The 17,738-nt window shown below is 38.9% G+C and overlaps 1 protein-coding gene and 1 long non-coding RNA gene across 3 annotated transcripts in view; one reads left to right on the top strand and one right to left on the bottom strand.

The window, feature by feature from the left end:
* Positions 1–1,033: 1,033 nt before the first annotated feature.
* LOC144465084 (uncharacterized) lies at positions 1,034–5,870 on the top strand. The gene is made up of 3 exons (XR_013492429.1): positions 1,034–3,150; positions 5,286–5,380; positions 5,770–5,870. It is a non-coding gene; the product is annotated as an uncharacterized LOC144465084 (long non-coding RNA).
* Positions 3,306–17,738, bottom strand: part of st6galnac5a (ST6 (alpha-N-acetyl-neuraminyl-2,3-beta-galactosyl-1,3)-N-acetylgalactosaminide alpha-2,6-sialyltransferase 5a) — a 65,858-nt gene continuing 51,425 nt past the window's right edge. For both annotated transcript variants that reach the window (XM_033651293.2, XM_033651292.2), the window contains 2 exons: positions 11,311–11,418; positions 3,306–6,029 (listed from right to left, as the gene is read on the bottom strand). In XM_033651293.2, the coding sequence (XP_033507184.1) occupies positions 5,771–6,029; positions 11,311–11,418 (367 nt within the window). In that variant the 3' untranslated portion in view covers positions 3,306–5,770. The remainder of the gene's footprint in view (positions 6,030–11,310; positions 11,419–17,738) is intronic.

Genomic DNA, 17,738 nt, shown 5'->3' with positions numbered 1-17,738 from the left:
CTATCTGCCTTTACTGTTACAAACCCTTGAAGGTATGCCTGGCAGAGCTCAATCTAAGCTTATTTTATACCACAAAGACATCCTTGAAATCTGTGCGCTCGAGTTGACTTACATACCTGCTGTGTTGTTTTCTTTACTGGAAACATTTCAAACAATCCAGAGAGGCTTTTCATAATGTAGTTACTTTCTGTTCCAGTCTGCTATTTCAAAAGGCAGAGCAGCCATTCGATCCAACCAAGCCTCCGTATACGATCAGTGTAGCAGCAATCAGGCTGGCAGCAGATACAATAAAAATTAAAGCCAAACTATCTCAGATGGATTTGTTTGTACTTAAACCCACTTCAAAATTGACTCCATCTCTTCTGTGCCTCTCGTTCTTACTTCAGTGCTCGCAGATGGAATTGAATATACTCAGCCTTTCACTGTGGTGATGTACTCTCCCGTCTCCTCTGTCACTATGGTTTCCCTATGCTAATAAAGATCTGTGTCTGTTTTCCTTCACACCTGACTTGGTGGGGAGAAAAGCCAGTGACAGGACAATATTAGAGCAGCCATCTCCAAAGAGGCAGCGAGATTTCAGGCTGAAGAGTCAGGCAGGATGCTCTGAATATGTCACACAGGTTGTTCAAACGGCAAACAGCGTCGGTATTCACCAGTGAGCGCACACGCACATACGCTCGTTGTCTTTAGAAGTGGAACAACATCGACATTAGCCCCATGTGGCAGCCTGCTAAATTTAATGATTTACGCACAAACAGACACAAGCGCACACATGCTGTTTGGAGATGGTGACAGGATGTCCAATTTCCATGGAAACTCAGGATTTCCAGCCACTTGGCTGTCAGCGAGCTTTTGTAATGTCAATCATTCCAAGGAATGATGATAGTAATTTTAGCAGTCAGATTTTCATTCTCATCTGCCACAATAGCTGTGGCATAAATCATGCTCAGTGGCGCTTGCTTACTATAATTTTTTTTATTTATATACGGCTTTCTCTTCAACTTAGTGTAAGAAAACAAAACTGAAGAGTGGAGAGAGTGTCACATTTTAATAATGGCTGCTCAGACAGACAGTCCTGTAATAAATATGAGCGGATTTCTTTTCCTCTCCAGATTGCATTGTTTGAATGTTTCATTCATTTATGCAAAGGCAATTTTTCACAGAGTATAAACTAAAGCAAAAATAATTCAACTCAAGGACTGCTAAAATAAACACTGTGTGCATTATAAGCATAAAAATCATTTTGGTATGTTTAAATCCCAAAGTGAATAGACTGATAGCATTTTTCAGCCTTGAAGACAATAATTTTAGTAACTGTAGTAGACTGCTTTATTAATTGCTGTTTCCAAGGAGACAATTATTTCCATAACAACTGGGCATGCTCCATCTGCTGCTGAAGACAGAGATCTGGATGAAAGCTCCAGAAAAAGGTAGTAAGTGGACCTTGAGGTGAGGTTGTTTTGTCACTTAAAATATATGTTTAATGCCTTGATGTGCATGGCAATAACTTTTAAGGCAATACAGCGTACCTTTTGTGTGACATTTCCCAATTTTGAAACAACATATGCGCTTACTAGTTATTCCTCTGCTTTCAGGCCTATCTCATGGTCTTCATACTCCCAGCCATCTGCATGACAACTGAGCAAACTCGTGAACTTTCAAGTGGACAAGGTTGTAAGCTCCAGAAGAAACTGGTAAGTAGACCGTGACTTTATTTATTTTTTACTATCTTAAAAGGTCAAGAATTAACTTTTACCCTTAGGTCCCAAGTTATTAAGCTCCTTATTTTTTTATAGGCATTAATGTAAACACAAGAATTGTGTATTATGTAGTGTTTAAGCTAACGGGGGAGAAAGAAGGGATGACATGCGGCAAAGGGCCATGGGTTGGAATTACACCTGTGGTTGCTGCAGCAAGGACATTGCCTTCGTAGATGGGCTGTGGGAAATTTGGAACAGCACTTCACTATTTTCTTATTTTTTTCTCAGGGTATCTGCCGGTCTTTTAGAAGTCTTAAAAAGCACCATTCTTCACAAAAGGCCCTAGAAGGTATTAAAAACTCTTAGACATAATTTACAAAAGTCTCCTCCCTGCTGTAGGCTGTAATGTTAGCTGCAAAATGTTTCTGTATGCAATTACTGTCTGTTGGGAGACGTTTGACACCTGTAAACTAAATGTGATTATTGTGACAGTGGATTGTGTGCACAGGAAGCTGTTATATCCTTTTTTGTGGAGTTTTAATCAGAGTTTTCATCAGACCTTGAGCAATCACTGTCACTGCTCCCAGCTACAGTAGCCAGGAACCTCATCTCATAATCTTGATTTTTACCAAAGACTCAAACTAACTTTAATAACAGTAATTTAGAGCAATTTCCCTCGGGATAAATACAATTCTAAATTATAAGGTTTTTTATTGATTAATCTAGCCCTTTATTTTTTGCCACTTATTTGAGTCCAGGCAGCACTGATTTCATAAATCATGTCATTAGAAATTATTGTTAAATACTGCTTACATGTTAAAAAGTGTTTTCATTACACTTGTACTTATAGCTGGCAGGACTGTAAAACAGATAATAAATGACATTCTATGCAGTATTAAACATGTCTCATAAAGTCTTAAATTTAATTTGGCTAGCCCTGCACAATCCTGTGTATAGGCCAGTTTAACGCTCAAGTAAAAAAAAAAAAAAAGGATTGATGATGAAAAAAATAGTTGTTAGTATTTTTGTGTATGTTTGAAGAGGATGAAGAGAAAAAGCACTCTGTAATTTTTCAACCCTGTTCATAGTTTTTTGATACACTTTCATTCATATCAAGTACATTTAACTGATCTGGCCCAGCTGTCTAATAATTACTATTTAAGATCCGCCGCTGAATACTTGTTTTCCCTTCATCATCTCACAATGTTACCTAGATCTGTCTGCTTTACCCTCAGTTTACACGGCAATGCTATTTTCATTTTTCAAAAATGCTCCAACGCTCCGTCATGAAGACAGTCAGGGATCTATTTGTAGCTCCAGAGAGTAATGGCCTTGTAACGCTGCCTGTCTTTCATTATTATTTCAGTGTGACACAGCCTGATGTCACAACCAGACAGGAAGAGAGAGATTGAAAAGTAAAAATGGCAGCTGCCTTCAGTGGAGGGTGAAGGTGAGTCACTGGCCTCTCATCCGCCACAAAACCTCCATGTTTCATCTTCACATCTGCGAGGCTACAACACATACATACAGATGTTACATTTAAATGTTTACTCTCACATTTTTACCATGTTGTTATTGTTACATATAGACACTGCTGAATGCAGGTTTATTGATAAAGTATTTTATTGAGTGGAATGATACATTTCTATCATGTGAAAGAAAAACAGATTAACAACATCAGTGCTGAAATGATTAGTCAATCATTCCATCAACAGAAAATGAATAGGCAACAATTGTTTCAAAGGAATAGCTGGATATTATGAGAAATGTGCTGTCTTGTTGAGAGTTAGATGTTCAGATTGACTTTACAGTAAATGTTAATGGAATAAGCAGCCAGTTAGCTTAACCTAGAATAGAGAGAGGAAACTGCTGGTTGCACCTGCTCCAACCACCTCTATAGCTTACTGATTTTTATGTATGTATTATATCTTTTTATCTATAATGTAAAAAACACAATTTTATGTTTTATGGGGAGGTTATGTGCCGGGACTTGAGTTCCCCTTTATGTTAAGCTAAGCTACGCTAAGTGGCCGCTGATATTCACAAGAGATGAATCAATCCTTTCATATAACTCTCTGCAAAAATGGAAATAGTCACATCCCCCAAAATTTCAAACTAGTCCTTTAAGTTATTCATGAAGCAAACATTTCAAATATTCCACTGTTTTCACCTTGCCAGATGTGAGGTTTTACTGCTTTCTTTTATATCACTGCCAATTGAGTATCTTTGAGTTTTAGAGTGTTGTTTTTACAAAACAAGCAATCTGAAAATGTCACCTTGGGCTCTGGGAACTTGTGATTGGCATTTTTCACTATTTTCTGACATTTTATAGACTAAACAATTAATCTGAAATGAAAACAGCAGTTAGTTGCAGCCCCAAACGACAGACTGAGACTCAGTTAATTAGGCAAACCCCAGAAATATTCAAGTGCTTATCATTTTGCTCATACAGACCGTTGGTCACAGCCATTTGCAGATGAGTTTATAGAAAACAAACATATCTCTGGCTTTGCTACAGCACAAAGTCAGCAGCAGGACTCTCAGTACAGTAGCACCCCTCCTGCAGCTGTGTGTGATGTATGAAAAGGAATCGCGTCCTTGTCTCCACCGAGGAAACGCAATGTGAAACATGTCCTCATGGTGTGAGCACCTATGTATCTGACCCTCAGCATCCCTCCTCTCATTACTCACATTACAGAGATGAGGGCAAAATCAATAGGGACTTAGCACCAGGATGTGTCATTAAGATAACCACACGTCTCATCACTTTCTTCAGACCAACACCTGATTCTTATTCATAGAGGAGAGAAGAGGGGGAAAATAGGAGATCTCAAAGAGGAAGGGGCAGTTTACAAGCAGCATATACTCCATCAAATGAGAGGAGAGTGCACATAAAACACAATCGAGAGGGAGAGAGGAAAGGACTGACAGATCACATACTCATCAGTTTAACAAAAAACGGTGTAATTCTCCTGCGAGGCTATTCAGGCTCACGGAAGAGGCAGCAGATGAATACTGTATAGTAGGATGGATGGTGCTGCTGCAGCCCTGCTCTCGATTTTAATCTTCCACTTGTCTTGTGTGACATGGCTGTGCATTTACATGGAAATCCAGCTTGTAGCTATATAAATTGCGCTATTAAGTGGTGACAGGAGCCGACAAAGCCTTATGATACACGTATGGGTGGGACAGAGGAGGTGCACACACATGAGATAGCCTCCCGGTTAATGTTACACACTTGTCACTCAGCCAGGAAGTTGCGGCATTGCAAAGTTTGACTTGGGTGACACTTTAGTGAGCTCACAATGCACTCACATCTGAAAGGCAGTAAAAATGAAAGTCGGGGTAGTGATTCATTCCTGCTTTTAAACGAGTCTGAGCCTTTGTTGCACGACACAGGAGTCTAGAGAATCTCATCCCACTTGACCTCCTCAATTTTGAAAAACTGCAGAAGAATATGACTCTGAACAGTGATTCACACTTCAAATAGCCAAATTTTCCTACACTATTATTAGTATTCAGCTTGCACTGTTGCCAGCACTACATTATTAGATTACGGGCATTGTGATGGTATTTTTCTTTCAGTGAACTGTAAGCAGTGAATCCTGCGTAGATCCTTCACCCAATGGAGGCTTTGTGGAGAGCCCAACCTCAAGCTTGTATCCTCTGTGATCCCTCAGGTAAACATCCAGCACATACACACTCATACACACATACAAAAGACAAGGAGGATCCACAGTAAGACACTGCATGCATGCACTGAAAGTGGAGTATGTAATTGTGTTGCCTCCTTTATAAACTCACTTTACAGAGTTGTACAAAACATGTACAACTTTGAACTGGTAAACAGAACACACTGCTGGAGATGCAGTGGTGGAGCTGGAGAAATGTTCAGAACAAATGTCCAGCAGGATCAACAAGTATCGGTCCTCATCTGGGATAATAATTTTCCTCGCCTACTTCATGTTTACCCTTTCTTTTTAGGGTCCAGCAGCCCTCAATGCAAACGTTCCCCATTCTCAGTCTTTCTTAGATACAGCTCTAAAGCCTGTTCTCCTTCCCAACACAGGTCACGTCTTCTGGGGTACCAGGGGCGCCGCTGTGACCGTCCCCTCCAGGGTCTGGTTGGCTGGGAGAGGTGGGGGGCTCCAGTCCGGCTGATAGAAGTGGATGTCAAAAGTCCGTGCCCAGTTAGCGAAGACCCGCTTTTCTGTGATGAAGCGGTGATGGCTTCCCCGCCGCCCACGCTCATGAGAGATGTACATAGCGCACTCATCTGGACCACGTGGCTCGTAGTAGTGGTAAGGGACGGAGTGGTGCTGAGGCTCCCTGCAGTGGCAGTGAGAAAAGAGAGATGGCTGATATTTAAAAACACTTTAATGAGTGACTGGAGTTTCATGTGACACCACAGTGTGTCTGTATTCCGTGGTGGGAGAGGGCGGGGGACTGATTTGCATTCATTTGTTTGTCTTTGCATGGATTACGCAACCAAATATTACCCATTTTAATAACTTCTAAATGCCACCTGCAGCTCAACACTGTATGAAAAAGCCAAATAAAGAAACAACATCTGAGAATGGAGCCTTTTCACAGTTCAGGCTGGCACGAACACCATTCACAGTTACATGTATGTTCTCTCTTTGTCAGCAGTCTGCATACCTATAGTAACAGGCAAGCTCTCCGTCCCTGCTTTCAGAAATTCAGCTCACCTCTGTGTTAACCTTTAGTTGTTTGTGAATCTGTATCTTTGGTTTGCTTTTTATTCCTTTAACAGTTGATATCCTTGAATTTTGTTTATGTTATTTCAGTTTATCCTTCTGATGCACAGCTCACACACTTTACCCTGAACTGTCTGTCAAAGGTAATACATTCTTCTCTCCTGCCCTAGTCAAGCACTAGACATTTTTACATACCCACACATTTTACTACTGTCCAAGCTATATACACTGACCTATGGAGTATCCATATTTATGCCACTGTTTGCAATGTACAGATGTATATGTATGTATATAATGTCTACTGTTAGTATTACTGTAATTACACCTGAACTTTATATTATACGCTATACCTGCAGAATTGTGGTCATCCGTGTGTATCTGAATGTATTCATATACACTGTTAATATTTTTATTTTATTCATTCATTCCATTCTATTTATTCTCTGTACACTCTGTCCATTACTCAGCACTTTACTGTTTTTTGCACTGCTAATCAGATGCACAGCTGCATTCATTGTCTCAGTACCTGTACTCTGTGCAATGACAATAAAATTTAATTTAATCTAATTTATCCACATATATTAATCACCATACCATATTTTGGACTGCATTAACTTTTTAATATTATCTTGAAGCAAAAACAAATTAATCCAGCTATCAAGAGAATCATTTTGTATACAAGAGAATAAACAAGACTATGAAGCCCAGCGCTGTCTCATTTTTTGTCTCTTTAAAATACAGATGCTTGTACTGTTTGTTTTTCTATATATCAGAAACTTAAAATCATGTGCTTTTGAAGATTTTGGGTAAAACCAAGCCTCCTCTACTGTTTTTAAAAAGACATTGACTGGTTAATATGGCAAGACTATGAACTTTTCTTTATTTGTCCAGATGCCCTACACAACAGACTTGGATTTGGTGAAACTTTTGAAACTGTACTTGTTCATCGGTCTAAGATCCATACGCTAAATAATACAATGTCATAAAAATCTGATCCATGTCCTATTGTAGTCTCTCTGTACATATTGACTATAAATGAAAGGGCACAAAATCTGCCGAAAAAATAATAACTGGCGGAAAGACACTTTCACTCCACTGTGCTCCAGCACTTTCAAAAGTAATGCAGGCTTATACACAGGGCCACTAAATTAAAAAAAATTAAAGGTTGGAAGTGATTAAGTAGTCTGTAAGAAGTCATTAAGAACAATGATTCCTTTGTGAGTTGACATTTTTAAAATGTATTTTTAGAAAAAAAGGGAAAGGGCAACATTGAGTTGCAGTAACAATAGAAAACAATTCCAAGAAGTTACTAGAAAAAAAGTAAGAAGAAAAGAGGAGGGCATCTAAAAATACTCCCATTTTACCAGGATGTTTGGATGTATTGGTTATTTATTCCGGCTTTGGCTTCATAAATGTCTACCCTTCATGCCATTAAAATATATTTGACATGACATTAGAGAAACATGTTTTTTGTATTTTCGGTTGGATCACATCCAGTAAATTCTGCAGACTTCATTCGTTGTGACAACTAAAAGGATTGCGAAGTATCAGCCTAAGCCAACCATTTGTTCGAGAAAATGAACCGGCATTCCCTCCTCATTACCATCAAGATTGAAGTGGTGCCTAAACCCAAAATAAAAAATTAATTATTTAATCAATCAGAGCCAGGAACAAAGATATACTGAGCATTTTACAGTTTGTTCTTTTTTATTGAGAAATCTAATAAGATTTGTTCCTTGTCCAATAAAATCCCCCAATTAAAGCGTTGGCTGAGACGGATGAGACGTGAGCTGTAATTTTAAACCATTAAACTCTGCTAATGAGAGGCTGGATGAGTTAGTTGCTATAGGAGCCAGACAGTCAGAACTGGCTATGTATCCCATAATTCTTTGCATTTCTGCTGCACTGGACCAGCATCATGGGGGTCATAAATGCTGAGTGAATATAGAGGGAAACAATCGTTTGTTCTGAGATTTATCGAAAGTGGACGCTGCTAAAAAAATCCCTTTTTTATTTTTGCCAAATATTCTGTCGCCATGGCAGCTAGCAGCCGGCCTAACCTGGATGCTTTTATCCTGCATTTCAGTATTTGAGGTGGATACATTTTGTTTCCAAGTTGGTGTCTCTGTGTGTGTTATTCTGTCATGGCAGAGTTCTCACTGCATTCATTTGCAGTTAATCACTTGAAGTTTCATTTCAATGTCACCTGCAAAGTCTCCACTAATAATGACAATATTTAGAGAAACTTAATTATGGTTATCACTGCTACCCAGTAGAAAGCATGTACTCCACCTCCAATAATAAAAGATTAAATGCTCCTTGATGAGCTGAGAAAAAAATACCTGTTTCTCTGTTTCTAAGTATTTTTCAAACATTAAATATTAACAGCTAATGTCGTTAGGTATCAATTAAGATTTTAGCCATCTGTTAAAACATAGATGCTTCACACACATCTTTCGCACGGCAGCACAGAAGATTTAAACAATCAGCACAGTTTCGAGGTGGACAACCAAGACGAGTGTCACCAATTCGGTATCTGACCAAATGTCTTCCTCTCTGTCCCCGAGATACGACATGGAGTAATGGCCAAAAAAAGTGTTTTGTTGCAGAACATGATGATGTCACAGTGAAGTTAACCTTTGACTTTTTGGATACAGAATGTCAACACTTAATTATTTTATCCTGTTAGACACTTGTGTTAAATTTAGTCACAATTAGCATATGAATTCTTGAGTTATGGCCAAAAACATGTTCTGTGAGGTCACAGTGACCTTGACCTTGACCTTTTATCTTCGACAACCAAATTCTAACCACTCAATCATTGAGTCAAAGTTAAAGTTTGTGCCACATTTGAAGAAATTCCCTTGAGGCGTTCTTGAGATACTGCATTCATGAGAATTGAGCATACGAACATATGTCTGTATGTCTGTATATACGGACAGACGGATGGACGTCCTGAAAAAACATGATGCCTCTGGTCACAGCTATGGCCTGCGCAGAGGCATAAAAACTATTTTGGTAGAGAAATCACTCAAGTAAAATGAGGCCTGCCTTTGGCTTCACAAGTGGGCAATATTATCCCTCATGTAAGTGCACCTCTTTTAGATAAGCTGCGTTCCAGTTCATGAGCCTGATCTTCAGAAGTCTGCATTTCCATACGGAATATGTCATAAAGGGTGAACAAAGCCTGTCTTATCTCAAATTCATCCAAGAAACAAAGCCTTCTTTTGCCTGAACTTTGGGGAATACAACTTTTGTATCTTTCACAGCCCTCAGTAGACAATAATCTACCCACTTTGTGTTTTGGTCAATTCTTGGGTGAAGTGTTTGACTCTGTGCTGCAGAGGATGAATGAGTGGAAAAATGGGCTGCAGGGATGCTGTATGGTGTGACAAACAGAAGAATATAACCAAACCAAAAGGTGGACAAAGCCAGGGGGAAACAAAGGGAAAATGATTGTCACTGGGGTAAGTAGTGGAGTAGGGAGTTAGACCATGTGAGCAATCTCCCTGCAAAGGCCTGTTGACGACAGACAGAGAATACTATACTATACTATGACTTTCTTAAAGACATTATCTGGCGTACTATACTATGAATTTTTTGGCATACTATACTATGACTTTTTTTTTTAAAGACCCTTTTTGGCATACTATACAATGACTTTTTTTAACAGAATTTTTTTTGGCAAACTATACTATGACCTTTTTTTAAAGACACTTTTTTGAAGACATTTTTTGGCATACTATACTATGACTTTTTTAAAGACATTTTTTGGCATACTATACTATAATTTTTTTTTTACAGAATTTTTTTGCAAACTATACTATGACTTTTTTAAAAGACATTTTTTGGCATACTATACTATGACTTTTTTTAAAGACAGTTTTTGTCATAATGACTTTTTTAAAGACATTTTTTGGCATACTATGCTATGACTTTTTTAAAGACTTTTTTTGGCATACTATACTATGACATTTTTAATGGCATACAATATACTATAGACATTTTTAAGGCATACTATACTATGTCTTTATTCAGACATTATCTGATAAGTTCAATTTTTATCATGTTAATTTAAATGAAAGTAGGTTTTCTTTAACCATTCAGCACACGTTTTATGATTCTTTTTCCTTTCAGTGACATACTATATTGTAAAATTTTCATGGCAACACTGTATTTTTAGTCCTACTTATATTACTCTGAAATAAACCTTGAATTATGTTAGTCACTCAATTGAGTCTGTACTTTCTTCACAACCTGTCTATCTGATTTATGTTGCATTGTGGTCCAGTCTTCTGTTCAGATTCAGATTATTTTACAATCAGTGTACAGTAAATGTAAGCTGTATCGCTGATGTAACCGGTTAGAACTCAGTAGGTGGCAATGAGGTTTCAAAGGGTCTTAAAAAGTATTACATTTTACTTCAGGATATTTGCATATATCTTGACAGACTTTAAAGAAAACCTGATATGTGTGTAACAAAGCCATAATTCACTCTGACCCACTGTGCAATGATGTTTGTAGCGGCCAGAAAAAGGAGTAGGGTGAGAATTCTGTTTTTGCTCTCTCTCATATCTCACATGCACACAGATATTTAAAAAAATCAGCATGAAGTTTCAATATTTGTAACGCTTGCCTGTTTACGAACTTATTTTCAACAATATTCAGGCAATCTAAGCATTCCAAAAACATCTCCAGCCACACTGACATTTTATTTATCAGCTGCCTGAATATATTTACAGTTTTAATCTTTCTTATCAGGTAGATGTGATGTTATGAATTTCTATACTCTCCAAGCGACTGCATATACACGCTCTGCTTCAAAAACTCTTCGTGGCGGTGTTCGTTGGTGAGCTGATGATGATGTTTCACATTCAGCCCCACTGTCTCACCTGCAGAAGTCAGGGGCAACCATGCCGTAGACATTGATCCTATCGCACAGCTCCAGGGCGATGGTCATAGTGAACCAGCCAGTGCTCAGCCAGGAGTTTGATATCCTTCTGCAGAAGAGAGGAGGAGGGAGAGAAGAAGACAGACAGTGAGATGGATTTCATGCGTGGGAGATCACGAGGATGAAAAACTGTACCATATTTGATTTTTTAGAATGTGATTAACTGGGATAGATAATCAGAAAATCTCACATCTGCGTAATACGGCAGAATAAAGATTTATCTAAATCCAGAGGTCGATTTCGCGGACTGCAAGATCATTCAAGTTCCCTCGCAGCTTCATTAAAATACAGATCCATCCTACATATCGACTGATACAAATGAACCCTGTCAAATAATCAAACCCCTAATCAGAAAGTAGTCTTGGTGTGCATGTAGCGCAAATAGTTGAAATGACAAAGCTTCAGCCTCAGACTGATCTGCCTGCTTTCACACTGCAGTTTTTTTTTTAGTCACGCCTGAAAAGAAATGAGCAATATTCACAGTTTTCTGAGTTTTCTTATGAAAGACATATGAAATTATATTTTCATTCCATTAAAAAATCTCTCTAAATTTAAATGTCCATCTGAGTGGTCTCTCTCATAGGGTTGCTGTCAGATGAAAAAACATTACAGTCTGACTACCATGCATTTTTAAGAATCCCTTGTTGGTTTTGAATAAATTGAATGAGCTCCAGAGTCATAAAACTTGCACTTCTTAAAAAAAAAAAAAAAAAAGAACCACAAAATCTCCAGTTTAAAGTGAAAATAACTTCAATTAAATAAAAGTAATCAAAACTTTGATACTTTGATTCTGGTGGTTCGACACTAAATTAAATAAGCCCTAATGAAAGTTAACAGAAATGTGCTGTAATGAGAACATTATGAAATATACAAGATACTGAAATGTTTATCATAAGCCTCTCTCACTCAGGCTGCAGCAGAAAAATAAAGACTTTGGAAAATATTCCTTTTACATTTATGCTATGCCAACATGTGTTGAGCATGTGTTTTCTGGACCTGATGATTGACTACACACCATGTTAATGGCCTGAAGTAAATCATATAAATCACCACAACGCTTTATGTGTTTTTTTGCCCAGTGGTGGTTCAAGTGAAGGTAACATTGGTCAGTTCACCACTTTGATCCAGACCAGTGCTGGGAAGGTTACATTTTACTAGTTACCCTGTTCAGATGTAATAAGTAATGTAATTATCTGAATTACTTGCTCAAAGTAATATGCAACACCAGGGGTCAACACGCCTGGGGCCCCGCTCCTGGCTGCAGTGGGCACGTCCCACTCATAGGAGGCCCCGGGGCAGACCCATAACACGCTGAAGGGACTTGGGGTCTAGATGGAGATGGAAAGCATTACTGAGGAGAGGGATGCCTGGGGTGCTTTGCTTGGCCTGCTGCCCCCTACCCTGGAAATCCAGAGCACTCGCGAGAGCACAATTTGAATTAGCTCAGCGAGTCACTCTGGCAATCAGTTACGATGCTCATTACTCATGCAGAAGTCCGGAATCAGTCAGTAAACATTGCAAGATGGCTACGGATGAACACCAGTTGTTTGAAACGGCTTTGACCGCTACAATGAACGAGTTAGACTTGGCTTTTTCTCTAAAAGAGGAACAGAAGACGGCGCTCGGATCTTTCCTTTGCAAGAAGGACATTTTTGCTGTTTTGCCGACTGGACACGGCAAGAGTCTAATCTACCAGTTAGCTCCGCTGGTAGCTAAGCTCTGGATACGTCACCCCGTGTATTGTTCTGATTGGTCGTAGTGTAATCCAATTGCGTGCAGTGATATTTTCAAATGCATGCTTGGTGCCACCCCTCGAGTTGGGCCATTTGTGTTACTTATAGCCAGACCCTAAATCTTTCTAGATTTGGGTCTGGATTTCAAGGCTAGCTGCCCCCACTACTAGCTGCCCCAGATAAGTGGATGAAAATGGATGGATGATGAGAGTAGTGTAACTTATTATATTTGCTTACTTTTTACTTTTTTTTATTTATTTTTTTAACAATTGTTTTAAATGGGGCAATAAGGTTGAACATTATCTGGCTACACCCAAAGCTTAAAGATGCAAAGCAAAAGAACAGTTATATTCAACATATCAGACTTTCTTTTAACCAAAAAAATATAGTTGGATGTAACCCCTTTAATCACCAACATTTTGAGAAATAACTGTTATCTAATTACATTTTTTTTCTCTTAATAACTGTGACGGATTACAATTACATTTATTTTGTAATTTAATTACATGTAACTAGAAGCTCCCAAACACTGGTCAAGACTGAAATCTCTCTACAGTTAATTGCCATTGCCATTACATTTTGTCAGTATTTGTGACTTTGGTGATCCCCTCACTTTTTCCTCTATCACCACGACCTGACTCACATTGTTGGTTTTGAGTGGATCTGTATGAAATTTGACTACAGCTATTAACAGTCCATTGGAGGAGAAAGTGTCATTTCTTCACTGATCTCCAGGTAAATAAGGTATTGGAGCCAATGAAACAAGCAAACAGCACAGGAGTTAAAGTTATCACCAAAACAAAGAGCTAACTTCTTAAGCAATATGCAATTACACCTTATATATCACATCATTATACAAGCTGTGCGTGCACTCAGCAGAATATGGGTGCATGAGAGTCCCCCGTTTGACCACACAAAACCAAAAAAATTGAATAAATCTACACACCACACACACTCCTGCACACATGCACACATTACAGTCCGCATTTGCGACACGTGCATAATGACCTTTACCTGAAACTTGGCATGGTGCACATAATTAGATTTTTTAAAAGTACTCTTTGATGAAAGTTAAAAGTAGAAAATGAAATGATGGGGTTGAAAAAAGCTTTGTTATTTCACGATTGCTATGGGTGCAGAATCTGGGAATATTTCAAATGAGACATGTAGGATAAAGTGGTTTGGATGAAATGATCTGTTTAAGGGCAAACTTTACAAATCCAACAATAATTTCTGTTCTTACAGTTTCAAGATAAATGATCAGATTTTGGTGATTATTAAAGAAAACATGCCCTTTAAACCCACCAGCTGGTTTAAGGGTTCAGATGGTATTCCAGTTAAATACAAAATACAACCATTTAAAGTTAATGGTCCCTTCCCAAAGCATGACTAAAAATCTTAGTCTCTCCCCAGTGCTAAAAATCATTTGACATTGCTGCCCCATTTTGTACCACCGCCTTCTCCTTCTTAAATAACCAGGCCCCCTAAGTGCAGCCTTACAGAGCTGTTAGCATGGCTGCTAGCTCTGGTTTTCCCTAAGCAGCAGGGACAGAAAACTTCATGATGTTGATCTCTGGCTCGTTGGTTCTAATCGCTGCCAAGCACAGCCTACGGGAGGTTTAGCTCTTATGGTCCAAAGCACTTTTGGAACAATCAGTATTCATCAGATCAATTTATAAATTAGTTAAAGTGCAAATAAAATTCCTGTTCCCTCACACGCAGTGTGAAAACATTCAAGTATGAGATGATCTAACACAATTCAGCAGGGATAAATCTGAATCCTTCAGCTGAATCAGGCACAGCTGTGTATCTCATCACGCTCCCACTGCCGCACGGCTGAACCTCATCTCGACTGGGATTGTGACTGGTGACCAGTGGATGTGTTCATGCATCAGTTATCAGGTACGTTTTAAGATGGGCCCCTGTGGAAATATCAAATATGGTGGTGAGGCTGCAAGACGAATATAAGTAAACCCTGCAACCTTTATAATAACTGTTCCAACATCATCAGTCATTTATGAGAAAAAATAAATTAACAATGAAGGGAAAAAAATGAGTCCTACTTAACTTCCTCATTCAATAATTAAAGACGTAATGGTGCCATCTGTAGGATTCTATCATCAGTAAATCATTGCCACAGTAACTCTTATACCTTTGTCTAACATTGAATTACATATTGCATTTTATTTTGCATGAAGTCCAGTTGGATTTTGCAGAAAAAGCACTGGGACAAAGAGAGAGCACATAAAGAACAAAGAGACTACTTTATGGTCCAGAGCCAAAACTGTCAGACTTCTGTGCTTTGTCAGATGACAAATGGAATTAATTTTGTTATGAATTTACTGGAAACTAATCTATATTTTTGCATTTTTTAACAGAAGTATCAGACTTGAGATTTGGACCTTAGACAGACTTCAACATGAGTCTTCAGCCATGTAGCAGGTATAATGTTTACCATGATCATCTTACATTTGCTGGTTAGCAGCAAATATAAAGTACAGCTGAGGTGGGTTCATTTCATTGCAGGTATTTGGTCATAAAACAAGTATTGGACAAACTGAATCCAACTGTATAAATGTGAGTCTAGTGGCTCTGAGGGTGGTCAAATATGTGTGTCCCAGATTTCATGACAATCCGACGGTTGTCGACTAATGTCGCTCAGCATCATAACTGTCAACCTCATGGTGGCACTAAAGGAAAAGTCAAGAGGATCACTAAAGCCATGAGGATACATCATCAGGAAGCACGTCTGTCCAAAAATCAATTTCGAGGATGTTTCACTGGAAAAGTGAAAACTTTGGCCTGCTGGTGGTGCTGAATGAAGCGACAGGGGACCAACAGAGTAATCATGATTCCTTCTCCTGATAACATGACATTTGTACCAAATGTCATGGCAATCTATTCAATAGTTGTTGAGCTACTTCAAACTGGAGTCGTGGACCACCTGACAGAAAGACCAACCTTACATAGAGCCATGCCACTGGCAGGCTGTAAAGTAATTTTTCTTTGACTTTAAACCCTTAAATGTGTTAAAATAAGTCTGAACCTTTCTTCGGTCATCATATTTTTTAAATGATGTAAACAGCAGTGAGGAGGCAGAGGATCAAACTTGCTTAAGTGCAGTTTGACAGGATCTCCTGATCTCTCGACCAGCTCGTCACCCCACTGCTTTCAGAGAGCTTGTTACTGCTTCTCGTCTGCTCCCACACACTAGCATCCACAGCGGCGGAGGTTTTAACTTAGCAAGACAGAGAAACAAGGCTCGGGCCTGATAAGGAAAAACTTGACAAGACAACAACCAGGGAGGCATCTCGACACCCTGCTCGCCTCCGGTTGATGAGGGTGACACATTTGGAGTGGAGGGTTTACCTGGTTGTTTGAAAAGGTGTTTCTCTTATTTTCTCACAGAGAGAACAGTGTAGGGGAGGGATACATGTCAGGCAGGAATCCTTACATAAAAACCCTGTTAAGCATTTGTATTTTGAACACTTACAGTGATTTGGGATGATGGAATAGAAACACATCTTCCTGGGATGCTGTGGAGGGTGTGTGGAAATATTCAGGGGGCGTTGTGAACACGATCTGACAGTGTCATGGAAACTACAGCTCTGTTTATAATCACATACTATCACAGTATTCGTACTAATTATGACAAGAATTTGAGTACATTGTGTGGATGCACTGCATATTGTATGAAGTTTCTGTACATGAGAAATGCTTAGCTGCATCAACTCGTTTTCTTGTCCAGGGCGTCAAATACAGCCGCTTCTTCATCCCCCTCAGCGTCTCATACTGATGCACAGGGCAACCTTTAGCATATCTATGTGACAAAGCAGCAGTATATGACACTCTGGGAATGAGAACGGACTGGATGTATACTTGAGTAGAAGAAATTTTGAATATGAAACACAAGCTCAACCATCCAAAAATGCATTATGGCTCTTTAGACTGCAACGACTGACAATGGTTGGATTAAAAAAATAAATTAAATGTATAGCAAGTGACAATAAGGTCTGCTTAAGAGGAAAAGTACAGTAGCTCACATATATAATACACTGTAGGAAACTTATTTAACACTAAAATATCAAATAATTTTGATTTCCCTTAAAATAACACTAGAAAATACAACATTAAGTGAAATAGGTAGTGCTGATTTACATTTGTGATGAACAATTTTCAGTATATCAACAGTGCAGTGCAGGCAGAACTCTTAATTAGTTTTCTTTCCCTCAGCAGCAGCTCTCTGAGTCTCAGGGTAGAGAAGTGATCAGTCTGTGGTTGGATTGATCACAGCTGATCAGATCTATGGATTAGATTAGAGGAGCAACTGCTGCAGAAGCGAGTGATTGCAAACTTTTCGACTCAGCATGGTTTCTATGGGAACTCAGCCAGTTTCATCTAAAGCAGATGTGTCAAACATACGTCCTGGGGGCCAGAGCTGACCCGCTAATCGGGTCCAATCCGGCCAACTAGATGACTTTGCACTCCTAATACTGATGCACTTGTGAAACCTAAGAGGTGCCAAATTTCAGGAGCAAGTTAAACACTGATTAGGTACTTCATGTAAAATGCTGCCTCAGTTGCTTTTCCACCCTGACTAGAATACAGTTCTTAAATAACAATGAATACTTACTGT

This window comes from Epinephelus lanceolatus, chromosome 12 (genome assembly GCF_041903045.1).
Source record: "Epinephelus lanceolatus isolate andai-2023 chromosome 12, ASM4190304v1, whole genome shotgun sequence".
Lineage (NCBI taxonomy): Eukaryota > Metazoa > Chordata > Actinopteri > Perciformes > Serranidae > Epinephelus > Epinephelus lanceolatus.
Note: the sequence above shows the minus strand (reverse complement) of the source record. Positions and strands in the feature narration are given on the sequence as shown.